This window comes from Pleurodeles waltl, chromosome 9 (assembly GCF_031143425.1).
Source record: "Pleurodeles waltl isolate 20211129_DDA chromosome 9, aPleWal1.hap1.20221129, whole genome shotgun sequence".
NCBI classification, from domain to species: Eukaryota; Metazoa; Chordata; class Amphibia; order Caudata; family Salamandridae; genus Pleurodeles; species Pleurodeles waltl.
This window is the reverse complement of record NC_090448.1, coordinates 789,735,719-789,750,220: the sequence shown is the minus strand read 5'-3', so window position 1 is coordinate 789,750,220 and position 14,502 is coordinate 789,735,719. Positions and strand designations below refer to the sequence as shown.

Sequence of the window (14,502 nt, the reverse complement as noted above, 5' to 3'; positions counted from 1 at the left end):
TTTCTCTGCTCCACAGGCATGGGACGTAACAGTGAGGACTTGCGCTTACACCAACCACACAGTGTTGCCAGAGGCCCTTGAACGCTGGCCTGTCTATCTACTAGAGAACCTGCTACCACGCCATCTGGCTATAATCTACGAGATCAACCAAAGGCACTTGGCGGTGAGTCTTTGGTCATGGTGATTAGTTGTGAGGATCATTGAAGTTATGACAAATTCTCTACCACTTACAATCAATTGGAAGTGTTGCTCTTCTGAGGGTCAGTTCTGGATAACCATTGTTACAGATGAGTGGCGTTTTATTCAATTATCCTGTGGTCAAGCCCCTCCCCCTCCGTCATACCTACCATTGTCCTTGGGACTCGATCTGTGTTGTACTAATGCTGTTACTCCTGTGGCCCTAAGTCTCTTCATCCTTCTTTAAGTCTTTCTGATCCTGCTGACTTTTTCGTAAAGATTTCTGTCCTTTACATGACATTAGTTTCCTTCTTAATCCTTCTCTGTGATGCACTAATGTTGATACCAATGTTAAAGTCCTTCTCTACTGCCCTCTTTTCTTAGTTTTCTTCTCTGTACTGTACATTCTTCAGTAATATTGCTTCGGATATAGTTCAGATGTCCTAACTTCTTAGCCCTGTTTGCTCGAGACTCCCTCTCCTGTGTGCGCTCTGCTGATGCTGGGTCTGCTGCATTATTTTACCTATGCTGCTTTACTCACTGTGTTGAATAATCTTTCAGTAAAGCCGGTTCTGATCAGTGTAGGAAGCTGGCTCTTTATATAGTGGATCAAAATGAGGTATACTGTGCAAAGAGTCCGAACAAACCCCAGAGGTATCACAGCGGCACAAATGACCTCCCAAATGCTCTTTTGTAGTGATGTGGGCGAGCAGATGGGCACATCAGAGGGTAATGCTAAGCATGTAAAGCACACACATACAGTAAGTGAGACACGCACTCAATAAAGAAACCCAACACCAATTTATAAAAATAACACATACTTTTATATATATTTAGATACCAAGACCACTGGAATCAGGTGAGTATTTCTCGAGATAGGAATTTTTAGAGATTGAAAAAGTTGACACTTGCATTTTTCAAATGCAGTAATTGTATATGGAGGAAGAACTAGCACTGTATACAGTTATAGAACAGTGACTTATGGGATCAGTCTCCTGGACTTCGGGTAAGTATGGGACACGGCCCAAGGACACACCAACCGGAAACCTCTGACTTGGGCAGCCGAGTGCAGGGATGCAGTTTATCACCAGGACTGAGAATCGACAAATTCATAGCAGGGGCATATTTTCTCCTGCACAAAGGCCCTCACCTGTAATTTAATGCAGTATAACTTATGGCTGTAAGGCCTGCTATGGGGCGACTTACAAATATTGTAGTCCGTGTTTAGGGGACATGGTGTGTAATTTTTGGAAGCAGCTCGTCATACATCCTGCAATGGCAGTCTGCAGGAGGTTTGTGCTGAGCACAATTTATACTGAAGATCTTAGGGGACCCTCTTTAGTACCTAAGCACTAGGTACCAGAGGTACAATTTTCTAGTGGCTTAAAGCACTATGAACAACCGCATATTACATTCTGTTGTTCTGTGCATTTACGTTAAACTTGCACTGTGAATGGCATGTTTGCAGTAACTTTTAACCAGAAAGTGTTATTACGCAAATGGCATTTCAGGAATTATGTGTAATAAGTGTAACACAAAATTCCAGAAATTACACCAACGTACTCTAAGTTTTGCCCAGGCCTAGTTCTTATCCTGAATGGAGGCTCCATTACCTTCATCTTCACCTCTAGGTTTTGTTGATTATGGTACACTATTTGTTCTGTTATTTCCCTGAGCAGGTTTCATGATTCCACTACTTTTAGGCTAATATCTGTAAAAAAGTTTTGCCTCCATATTATTGGACTCCCTGCACCAACTACGAATTCCTCTCCCCAGCTCGTAGCAAATACGCCTTCCACATATTGCTTCCTATTTGGCTTGTTTGTTTTTTGTTTGCTTGACTGTCTAAGAATAAATTAGGTAACCAATTTATCTCTTGAGTTGTCACCATTTTCTTTGAACTGGTGCATTACAAGAGCCATGGAAAACGAACGAGGATATGATGATATACATTCATATAAGTAGCCTTTACTTCATGTGTTGGTTTCAATGTCTTGAATAATGGAAGTAGAAAATACATTTGAAATGTTGAAACTAGAGCTATTATGCTGTGCATCCATTCTGGGATTAATAGCTAAAGGAAAAACCTAAGCTTCAGTATGTCAGTCTCCCAAACAAATGTGTTCAATGTTAGCTTATGCTTGCTGGGGTAGACTGGAAAGCAGTTAAGGCTGTGACAGTCAGTCAGAGCAATATTAGACAGAAATAAATATAGCAAAGATTCTGACAAGCTTTACCTATTTCTCAGATTCATGGACACTAATTTACACAACGGACTTTCTGTTCCTACATCCAAAGATATATGTATGTCTTATGCCTGCCTGTTCAGTGCCCAAAAACAGTGAACTGTACAGTTTAAAACATTACAAAAAGTAATAAAACAAAACTTACCAAAAAAAAATGTATGGATCAAATTGGTTCTTATTTTTAAACTGATTATATACATGTAGTTTTGTTTTCATCTAGAGACAGGCGTAGGAAGTTAAATAGTGAACAGTTACTAACTAAAAACCCTTGCCCTCTCCAAACACCTAAAGAAGATGTAGATGCACTGACTCAACTGAAATGAGATAAGTTTAAGCTAATGAGCAACCCATCTTCCCCCAACCTAGGGCTCCAAGCCAGTCCACCACAAGACTAAGAAAGCCTACCCTGTCCCCATCTAGGCCTCGCTTTACCCAGAAGTAAGTATGTGAACCCATAGGCATTTTGGGCATGTGAGTTCATGGTATTCATTAGAACAGAAGTGTAGCAGAGAAGCCCACTCCACTTCAAAACTTCCTGTCCTGTTTTTCAGTGAGTAGATCAGCTTTTCCGCCCCTACAGTGTCCGTCTATACAGCCAAGAAATATGGTCTGGGAATTCCAGCCGAGCCTCATAGACATGTAACTGCTTTCTGGCCTCACATAATTCCAGTGCCATCTGCCTTCCCGTCCGCGAATGCAGCAGAAATAGTTGTGTATTGAGTACCTGTAATGAATATGCCGGGAATCTCGAGAATGGAGTGTCTAAAATTTCAAAGTCATTTAGTATATCCCTCAATATTAGTTAATTTGGGACAGTGCCAAAGAAGATGGATCAAGGTACTTGGGCTTCCGCAGCCACATCAGCAGCCTACCGACCATGCAGCGCTGCAGGTATGCACTCTGGCTGGGAACAAATGTCAGTAGTTATTGATTTTTATAATATTCTCATGTCCCGCTGTGCATCTCGCTGTGTCTGCCTCATTCTCTCATAAATATCCTATCACTCCTTGTGAAAGAGTGTGACCCAGTTCGGATTTCCAGCACGTTTGACTTGGGATATTTCAGGAAACTGGGTTGTGACTAGACATTTGTACATTTCAGATAACAGGTCACTACCATCTTTTTTCATAAGAATTAATTTTTCTAATAGGATCAGCAACCTAAATGCTAAGGGATGATAGGCTTGTGAAAGAGCCAGTGCTTTACCTAAAGATAACAGATTTTCGCTGACTCTGGGAGGCATGCTGGTGTGATCAAAAGACTGCTGATTTTCTTGCAGCTCTGCATTTGACATTTACGAATTGTCCTCGAGTAAGAGGAGGAGTGAAATCTGTATTGCCCTGTGTAGGAGAATGATGGAATGGAAATGTTGTGAAGCCCCAGCTCACCCAAAGCATGTCATATACAGACAGTTCGGCTCTTATCACTGGGGACGAATGCAGGCTCCATGCCCTATGTTTCTTGGGCATCCAGTGCACTTTCCATATATGCTATCTAGTGGCACGTGAACCCTCAGTGTTTCTCGTATTGGGTCTGCTTCATTCAACAATGTACTGCAGCTGAACTGCGAGGTAAAACTGATTTTTTGGGATACCAAGACTCCTGTTCTCCGAGCACCTGTAAGATAACTTGTGGACTGCTGAGTTGCTTGTTTGCGAAAACAAAGCAATCCATCTCAGATTGGAGCTTCTCAAAACACCAGTGGTGAAGGCTGCAGTGGTAGAGTCTGGAATCTCTACAGTATTTTGGGCATTAGTCATTTTAACCACTGCTTTTCAGCCCAACCATGAGACCAATGTACTAATTTGTGTATCATCTGCAGGAGGTAAGCATAAGGTAACGAGCTGTGGACTCCAAGGTGTTTGCAAGTGGGGCCTCTTGGTAGGAAACCAAGTGCTTTGCCCATTGATTGGGTAACAGCTCTCTGATCAGGAACTTTTGGTCTTGTGGAACTCGGATGTTAAAAATTCTGCAGATTGAGTGAGACGACAGAGACCTCTTTACACATAGAGAATTCTTTAGTTAAGGATTCACTTGACTGCATAAGGTTCAATAACGCCTCCAATACGTCCTCTGTATTCGGGCTAATTTGTGGATCGCTTGTCCTAATTTGATTCCATTAATGTGCTTGTCTTTCCTAATCCCATCTGCCATCGGAGAGTGTGGGCAGCCCTGTTGGCTTCCCATACAAATAGTAAAGGATCGAGAGATCGTGTCACTAGCTCTTTCACTGGCTCACAGATTAAGGTTGGCTCAGAAAACACATCTGCAAAATGTAGGCGTAAAACCAAATGTACCAAAGGTTTCCTCCAAAAAAAGCCTGTGGACCTTATGAAATGCTTTTTCACATTGATTAAGAGTAGGGCGTTTTTGCGTTCATATGAAAATATCTAGGAGGTGTATAATGTATTTTGTATTCTCAAAGCAGCTTCGGCTTGGGATAAATCTGGCTTGATCTTTTCTTTAACCAAAACACTTGTTAAAAAAAAAAAAAAAAAAAAAAGACCATACTATCACGTGTACAGGCAGTTAACCGTTCAATTCTAAAACATTGATTCTTAATGTGTCATGTCTTATCTGTTTGTTTACTTGAGCAGAACTTGGTGTCTCTATTTCTAGCCCCCATTCCTCAAACGAGTAGTACATTAGGATGTGGCAGAAAGTGGAAGAGTGTAGTTATGGGGGGCGCTGGTCTCAAGACTGGGTGAAGGGAGTACAGGATGGGAGTGTGAAAGAATGGATAAGGGGAAGGTGTGTGGATAGGGTGACATGGACTATGCAAGAATTGATACAGGAGCAACGGAGTGGATATGCTGGTGGTTGCTCAGCAGCACGAGGAAACAAGCAATGAGGGGATGTACAGAGTACAAGGGAGTATGATCTGAGAGTTACATACTTGAAATTGAGCCGTGCAGTTCACAGAAACACGCCACGCATTCTATGTTTAGATATATAAGCCAATTTAGTTTTTATTTATGCAACTTTTTTTTAACTTTGACTCATCAGAAATTGATGGCTCATAAATATTGGGGCCTTGAACATATTCGTTGGGAGTCATTTGCACCTTGGCAAAAGCGTATCTTGGTGCTATGGGTGAGGTTCTGCCATTCCCTGCTCAGCCCTTGCATGGCTTTGCTTTCTTTACTTCATGTTCTCTGCTGATGCCTTTCCTGCAGTGTTCCTGAGCCACGTTTTCTGTGCTTCCCTTTGTTGCTGAATGTGATAAACGCGTACAAGGTCTTTTACAGAACCTTGTAGGTCCTCTGCTGCACTATTGCCGGCCATGCTTCATGTGTGATTCTGTGCTACCTTCATTTCTGAATCAAACTCTGCTTAACATACTCTAGTTCTTGTTCAACATTTGTGATTCCTTGTTGCCTTCCCTTCTGAGTCTCCCTCTCTCGTAAATGTGCTGTAATTATGTTAATGATACATTTGACAGTATTTGCTGCCTTTCTTTCATATTTCACTTTCCCATCCTGAGTGCGCCATGCAGTGCTGGACCTGCAACATTCTTAAGATTATAAATTTCCTATAAGTTTGCCCATGCTAGATTCTCCAGCTTTGTATTACATTAAGTAAACCAGATATGTTTTTCATGCATTCTGGTAGTGACTGGGGTTCTTTTATGCTTTCTGATGCAGAAAGTGGCTGCTATGTTCCCTGGTGACATTGATCGATTGCGCCGAATGTCGCTTGTGGAAGAGAGTGGTGTGAAGAGGATTAACATGGCCCACCTGTGCATCGTTGGCTCTCATGCTGTGAATGGTGTTGCTCAGATTCACTCTGACATCATCAAGGATACTGTGTAAGTACTTAATATTAAGAGTTGGCACCTCCTTTTTAGGCCAATCCTGTGTGTATTTGCACCTGCTCTCCACATTGAATGGCAAGCTTTGTGGGTGCTGGATGAGATGTTTCCATTCAACCCCTACCGTTCTTGTAAACAGAAAAATCCACAGCTCACCCTGGCACCCTCTCATTCTCTTCTTTCTTCATCCTCCCGCTTTCTTGCAAGCCTTTCATCAGGTAGAAACTTTAAACCACTTTTTCTATTTAATGCTGTTATTTGGCACAGGAAATGTTCTGCTTAGTAAAATTCTACAAGACTACAGTGTCCGATTCCATGATTCGGCATTGTTTTCCACCCACCCCACCCACCCAAAGCTCATGGGGCACAAGTCATGCGTGGTTTACATTGCGTTACCTTTCCTGATTTGGAGCTCAGATTTCATCTTGAACTGTTTTAATTAGTTTAAAGGAACACTTCTTTTAGGTCTATTTTTAAAACCGTTCATTCAGTTTTATGAGTTACATCATTGTCTATTTCTCGCAAATAGTTTTTACTTGTTGTAGGAAAGTACCATCTTTCTTGGCATGTTACCCCCATTTTTACCTGTATGTCAGTATGTTTTTGCCTGTCTCACTGGGATCCTACTGGTCAGGACCGCAGTGCTCATAGTTTAAGGTGGGGGGGGGGGGGGAGTGTTTACATGTGTCACTGTAGGCCAGTGACTTCATTTATCAATTTCAGTTGGCACACTGGACCCCCCCCCCCCCCCCCCCCTTATAAGTACCTAGTGTATGGCACCTAGGTACCCACAGCATTGGGGTTCCAGGAGATCCTTATGGGCTGCAGCATTTTTTGTCACCCATAAGGAGCTCAGACAAACCCTTCCACAGGCCTGCCATTGCAGCCTGCGTAAAATAGTGTGCACACTATTTCACAGCCATTTTCACAGCACTTAAGTAACTTAGAAGTCACCTATGTGTCTAACCTTCATTTATTGAAGGTTAGGTGCAAAGTTACTAAGTGTGAGGGCACCCTTGCACTAGCAAAGGTACCCCCACATACTTCAGGGCCAATTCCCGGGACTTTGTGAGTGTGGGGATGCCATTACATGCGTGCACTACATATTAGGTCAATACCTATATGTAGCTTCACAATGGTAACTACAAATACAGCCATGTAAGGTGTCTAAGATCATGGAATTGTCCCCTCCACCTCCCCATTCCAAATCTGGTATTGGGGAGCCAATTCCATGCATCCTGGGGGCTCCACCGTGGACCCCCAGTACTGCCAAACCAGCTCTCTGAGGCTTGCAATGCAGCTACAGCTGCTGCCACCTCACAGACAGGGTTCTGCCCTCCTGGGTTCTGAGCAGCACAGTCCCAGGAAGGCAGAACAAAGCATTTCTGTAAAGAAATGGCTCCCTGTTGCAGTTACCCCCCACTTTTTGCCTGATACTGATGCTGACTTGACTGAGAAGAGTGCTGGGACCCTGCTAACCAGGCCCCAGCACCAGTGTTCCTTCACCTAAAATGTACCATTGTATCCACAATTGGCACACCCTGGCATTCAGATAAGTCCCTTGTAACTGGTACTTCTAGTACCAAGGGCCCTGATGCCAAGGAAGGTCTCTAAGGGCTGCAGCATGTCTTATGCCACCCTAGAGACCCCTCACTCAGCACAGACACACTGCTTACAAGCCTGTGTGTGCTAGTGAGAACAAAATGAGTAAGTCGACATGGCACTCCCCTCAGGGTGCCATGCCAGCCTCTCACTGCCTATGCAGTATAGGTAAGACACCCCTCTAGCAGGCCTTACAGCCCTAAGGCAGGGTGCACTATACCATAGGTGAGGGTACCAGTGCATGAGCACTGTGCCCCTACAGTGTCTAAACAAAACCTTAGACATTGTAAGTGCAGGGTAGCCATAAGAGTATATGGTCTGGGAGTCTGTTTTACACGAACTCCACAGCACCATAATGGCTACACTGAAAACTGGGAAGTTTGGTATCAAACTTCTCAGCACCATAAATGCACACTGATGCCAGTGTACATTTTATTGCAAAACACACCCCAGAGGGCACCTTAGAGGTGCCCCCTGAAACTTAACCGACTGTCTGTGTAGGCTGACTAGTTCCAGCAGCCTGCCACACCAGAGACATGTTGCTGGCCCCATGGGGAGAGTGCCTTTGTCACTCTGAGGCCAGTAACAAAGCCTGCACTGGGTGGAGATGCTAACACCTCCCCCAGGCAGGAGCTGTGACACCTGGCGGTGAGCCTCAAAGGCTCACCCCTTTGTCCCAGCCCAGCAGGGCACTCCAGCTTAGTGGAGTTGCCCGCCCCCTCCGGCCACGGCCCCCACTTTTGGCGGCAAGGCTGGAGGGAACAAAGAAAGCAACAAGGAGGAGTCACTGGCCAGTCAGGACAGCCCCTAAGGTGTCCTGAGCTGAAGTGACTCTAACTTTTAGAAATCCTCCATCTTGCAGATGGAGGATTCCCCCAATAGGGTTAGGATTGTGACCCCCTCCCCTTGGGAGGAGGCACAAAGAGGGTGTACCCACCCTCAGGGCTAGTAGCCATTGGCTACTAACCCCCCAGACCTAAAACACGCCCTTAAATTTAGTATTTAAGGGCTACCCTGAACCCTAGAAAATTAGATTCCTGCAACAAGAAGAAGGACTGCCCAGCTGAAAACCCCTGCAGCGGAAGACCAGAAGACGACAACTGCCTTGGCTCCAGAAACTCACCGGCCTGTCTCCTGCCTTCCAAAGATCCTGCTCCAGCGACGCCTTCCGAAGGGACCAGCGACCTCGACATCCTCTGAGGGCTGCCCCTGCTTCGAAAAGACAAGAAACTCCCGAGGACAGCGGACCTGCTCCAAGAAAAGCTGCAACTTTGTTTCCAGCAGCTTTAAAGAACCCTGCAAGCTCCCCGCAAGAAGCGTGAGACTTGCAACACTGCACCCGGCGACCCCGACTCGGCTGGTGGCGATCCAACACCTCAGGAGGGACCCCAGGACTACTCTGATACTGTGAGTACCAAAACCTGTCCCCCCTGAGCCCCCACAGCGCCGCCTGCAGAGGGAATCCCGAGGCTTCCCCTGACCGCGACTCTTTGAACCTAAAGTCCCGACGCCTGGGAGAGACCCTGCACCCGCAGCCCCCAGGACCTGAAGGACCGGACTTTCACTGGAGAAGTGACCCCCAGGAGTCCCTCTCCCTTGCCCAAGTGGAGGTTTCCCCGAGGAATCCCCCCCTTGCCTGCCTGCAGCGCTGAAGCGATCCCGAGATCTCTCATAGACTAACATTGCGAACCCGACGCTCGTTTCTACACTGCACCCGGCCGCCCCCGCGCCGCTGAGGGTGAAATTTCTGTGTGGACCTGTGTCCCCCCCGGTGCCCTACAAAACCCCCCTGGTCTGCCCTCCGAAGACGCGGGTACTTACCTGCAAGCAGACCGGAACCGGGGCACCCCCTTCTCTCCATTCTAGCCTATGTGTTTTGGGCACCACTTGGAACTCTGCACCTGACCGGCCCTGAGCTGCTGGTGTGGTGACTTTGGGGTTGCTCTGAACCCCCAACGGTGGGCTACCTTGGACCAAGAACTGAACCCTGTAAGTGTCTTACTTACCTGGTAAAACTAACAAATACTTACCTCCCCTAGGAACTGTGAAAATTGCACTAAGTGTCCACTTTTAAAACAGCTATTTGTGAATAACTTGAAAAGTATACATGCAATTTTGATGATTTGAAGTTCCTAAAGTACTTACCTGCAATACCTTTCGAATGAGCTATTACATGTAGAATTTGAACCTGTGGTTCTTAAAATAAACTAAGAAAAGATATTTTTCTATATAAAAACCTATTGGCTGGATTTGTCTCTGAGTGTGTGTACCTCATTTATTGTCTATGTGTATGTACAACAAATGCTTAACACTACTCCTGGGATAAGCCTACTGCTCGACCACACTACCACAAAATAGAGCATTAGTATTATCTATTTTTACCACTATTTTACCTCTAAGGGGAACCCTTGGACTCTGTGCATGCTATTCCTTACTTTGAAATAGCACATACAGAGCCAACTTCCTACATTGGTGGATCAGCGGTGGGGTACAAGACTTTGCATTTGCTGGACTACTCAGCCAATACCTGATCACACGACAAATTCCAAAATTGTCATTAGAAATTCATTTTTGCAATTTGAAATTTTTCTAAAATTCTTAAAAGTCCTGCTAGGGCCTTGTGTGTTAAGTCCCTGTTTAGCATTGTCTTTTAGAGTTTAAAAGTTTGTTAAAAGTTTGAAATTAGATTCTAGAACCAGTTGTAGATTCTTAAAAAGTATTCCAACTTTTAGAAGCAAAATGTCTAGCACAGATGTGACTGTGGTGGAACTCGACACCACACCTTACCTCCATCTTAAGATGAGGGAGCTAAGGTCACTCTGTAAAATAAAGAAAATAACAATGGGCCCCAAACCTACCAAAATACAGCTCCAGGAGCTTTTGGCAGAGTTTGAAAAGGCCAACCCCTCTGAGGGTGGCAACTCAGAGGAAGAGGATAGTGACTTGGAGGAAAATTCCCCCCTACCAGTCCTATCTAGGGAGGACAGGGTCCCTCAAACCCTGATTCCTAAAATAATAGTCAGAGATGCTGGTTCCCTCACAGGAGAGACCAACACCTCTGAAATCACTGAGGATAGCCCCAGTGAAGAGGACATCCAGTTAGCCAGGATGGCCAAAAGATTGGCTTTGGAAAGACAGATCCTAGCCATAGAAAGGGAAAGAAAAGAGATGGGCCTAGGTCCCATCAATGGTGGCAGCAACTTAAATAGGGTCAGAGATTCTCCTGACATCCTAAAAATCCCCAAAGGGATTGTAACAAAATATGAAGATGGTGATGACATCACCAAATGGTTCACAGCTTTTGAGAGGGCTTGTGTAACCAGAAAAGTGAACAGATCTCACTGGGGTGCTCTCCTTTGGGAAATGTTCACTGGAAAGTGTAGGGATAGACTCCTCACACTCTCTGGAAAAGATGCAGAATCTTATGACCTCATGAAGGGTACCCTGATTGAGGGCTTTGGATTCTCCACTGAGGAGTATAGAATTAGATTCAGGGGGGCTCAAAAATCCTCGAGCCAGACCTGGGTTGATTTTGTAGACTACTCAGTAAAAACACTAGATGGTTGGTTAACTGGAAATGAAGTGTGTGACTATGTTGGGCTTTATAATTTGTTTATGAAAGAACACATTTTAAGTAACTGCTTCAATGAAAAGTTGCATCAGTATCTGGTAGACCTAGGTCCAATTTCTCCCCAAGAATTGGGAAAGAAGGCAGACCACTGGGTCAAGACTAGAGTAACCAAAACTTCCACTGGGGGTGACCAAAAGAAAGGGGTTACAAAAACTCCCCAGGAGAAAGTGGGTAACACTAGAAACAAAGAAAAAGAGTCCTCTGTAGGCCCCCAAAAACCAGAACAGGTGGGTGGGCCCCAAGACACAACCCAAAACAAAGGTGGGTACCAGGGTAAGAACTGGGATGCCACTAAGGCCTGGTGCCACAACTGTAAACAGTCTGGGCACCACACCAAGGACACTTCTTGTCCCAAAAACAAACCCCAGAACAAAATTCCTGGGGTAACCAGTGTAGCCATGGGAGATGACTCCTCAGATGAGGAGGTCTTCCTAGCCTTCAACTGGAAACAGGGCCCAACAGGTGAGTTGGAGATTCCAGAGGGAAGTAGGCACTTCCACCACCTACTGGTGAATGGAATCCCAACCACTGCCCTGAGAGACACTTGTGCCAGTCACACTATTGTGCATGACAGGCTGGTGCTCTCAAACCAGTACATCCCAGGTGAGACTGCCAGGGTAAGAGTTAGCCTAGACAGGGTCACTAAGAGGCCTGTGGCTTTAGTGCCCATAGAAGTGGGTGGCACTCTTAGCTGGAGAAGGGTAGTAGTCAGTACAGACCTCCCCCTTGATTGTCTCCTTGGAAATGACTACCCAGAGGTTAGTCAGAGCTCAAGAGAGGAACTGGTCCAGTGCCAGTCCTCTCCCAAGGATTCTGGAAGTCCTGCCTCTGCAGTAAATGCAAGCAGGCCCCAGAAGAAGAAGAAAAGAAAACAGAGTAGGAGGGGTGGACAACCTTTAGCCAAGGTTACAGCAAGCCAAGGAGATTCTGCTCCAGTAGGGGAGAACTCCAAAAATGGCCCTGATAAAGTCCAACCTGACCCACAAGAAGCCCTGGCTAGTCAGGCAACTGTTAAACCTGAGTGGGTGGCTCCTCAGCTAACGGAAGAAAGAGTGGAAGAAGGGTGTTTACTACAAGATGTGGTAACCCCCCACTCCAATACAGCAGACAGGCAACCTGAACCCAAAGAAGCCTGTAACTTAGCCCCTTCCCTTTTAGGTGAAGAGCTAAAGGTGTGGTTCTGGGCACTGACAGCTGTCAGTGGCCTCTGCTGGGTGTTAGCCTTTATGGCTGCACTATCCTTAGCATGGTGGTCTGACCCCATGCCAAATAGCAAGTTAGGCCCCCTGACCCTATTGGTCATGGTGGGGTTACTCCAGCTCTGGGTAACCTCTATGGGTAAGCTAGGGGTAACCCTGGCCAAGATAAGGTTAGCAGAGGTGGATACCTCTAAAACCAAAATAGAAAGAATGGGTGGAGACATTGAAGAGGCAGACAAGAGGCAATTCAGACTAGGTCCTATCACTGTGGAAGTGGGTCAGTTCCCCAAAGGGAATGACCTGAACAGAAGGATGTAAGGCAGAGTAGGCCCTGCAACTAACCAGCCTATTTCTCCTACTCTTCCTCGCCTGACAGACTAGGAAGACTCTCCCAGCTTGGGCTGAGTCTCCTGGCCTGTAGGCTGGGGGGGGCTTGTGTAAAGAAATGGCTCCCTGTTGCAGTTACCCCCCACTTTTTGCCTGATACTGATGCTGACTTGACTGAGAAGAGTGCTGGGACCCTGCTAACCAGGCCCCAGCACCAGTGTTCCTTCACCTAAAATGTACCATTGTATCCACAATTGGCACACCCTGGCATTCAGATAAGTCCCTTGTAACTGGTACTTCTAGTACCAAGGGCCCTGATGCCAAGGAAGGTCTCTAAGGGCTGCAGCATGTCTTATGCCACCCTAGAGACCCCTCACTCAGCACAGACACACTGCTTACAAGCCTGTGTGTGCTAGTGAGAACAAAATGAGTAAGTCGACATGGCACTCCCCTCAGGGTGCCATGCCAGCCTCTCACTGCCTATGCAGTATAGGTAAGACACCCCTCTAGCAGGCCTTACAGCCCTAAGGCAGGGTGCACTATACCATAGGTGAGGGTACCAGTGCATGAGCACTGTGCCCCTACAGTGTCTAAACAAAACCTTAGACATTGTAAGTGCAGGGTAGCCATAAGAGTATATGGTCTGGGAGTCTGTTTTACACGAACTCCACAGCACCATAATGGCTACACTGAAAACTGGGAAGTTTGGTATCAAACTTCTCAGCACCATAAATGCACACTGATGCCAGTGTACATTTTATTGCAAAACACACCCCAGAGGGCACCTTAGAGGTGCCCCCTGAAACTTAACCGACTGTCTGTGTAGGCTGACTAGTTCCAGCAGCCTGCCACACCAGAGACATGTTGCTGGCCCCATGGGGAGAGTGCCTTTGTCACTCTGAGGCCAGTAACAAAGCCTGCACTGGGTGGAGATGCTAACACCTCCCCCAGGCAGGAGCTGTGACACCTGGCGGTGAGCCTCAAAGGCTCACCCCTTTGTCCCAGCCCAGCAGGGCACTCCAGCTTAGTGGAGTTGCCCGCCCCCTCCGGCCACGGCCCCCACTTTTGGCGGCAAGGCTGGAGGGAACAAAGAAAGCAACAAGGAGGAGTCACTGGCCAGTCAGGACAGCCCCTAAGGTGTCCTGAGCTGAAGTGACTCTAACTTTTAGAAATCCTCCATCTTGCAGATGGAGGATTCCCCCAATAGGGTTAGGATTGTGACCCCCTCCCCTTGGGAGGAGGCACAAAGAGGGTGTACCCACCCTCAGGGCTAGTAGCCATTGGCTACTAACCCCCCAGACCTAAAACACGCCCTTAAATTTAGTATTTAAGGGCTACCCTGAACCCTAGAAAATTAGATTCCTGCAACAAGAAGAAGGACTGCCCAGCTGAAAACCCCTGCAGCGGAAGACCAGAAGACGACAACTGCCTTGGCTCCAGAAACTCACCGGCCTGTCTCCTGCCTTCCAAAGATCCTGCTCCAGCGACGCCTTCCGAAGGGACCAGCGA

The 14,502-nt window shown here is 46.3% G+C and overlaps 1 protein-coding gene across 1 annotated transcript in view; it reads left to right on the top strand.

Moving 5' to 3' along the window:
- PYGM (glycogen phosphorylase, muscle associated) overlaps positions 1–14,502 on the top strand; it is a 152,604-nt gene that overhangs the window by 76,304 nt on the left and 61,798 nt on the right. Inside the window, exons 10-11 of the mRNA XM_069208006.1 lie at positions 17–163; positions 6,068–6,231. Coding sequence (XP_069064107.1) covers positions 17–163; positions 6,068–6,231 — 311 coding nt within the window. The remainder of the gene's footprint in view (positions 1–16; positions 164–6,067; positions 6,232–14,502) is intronic.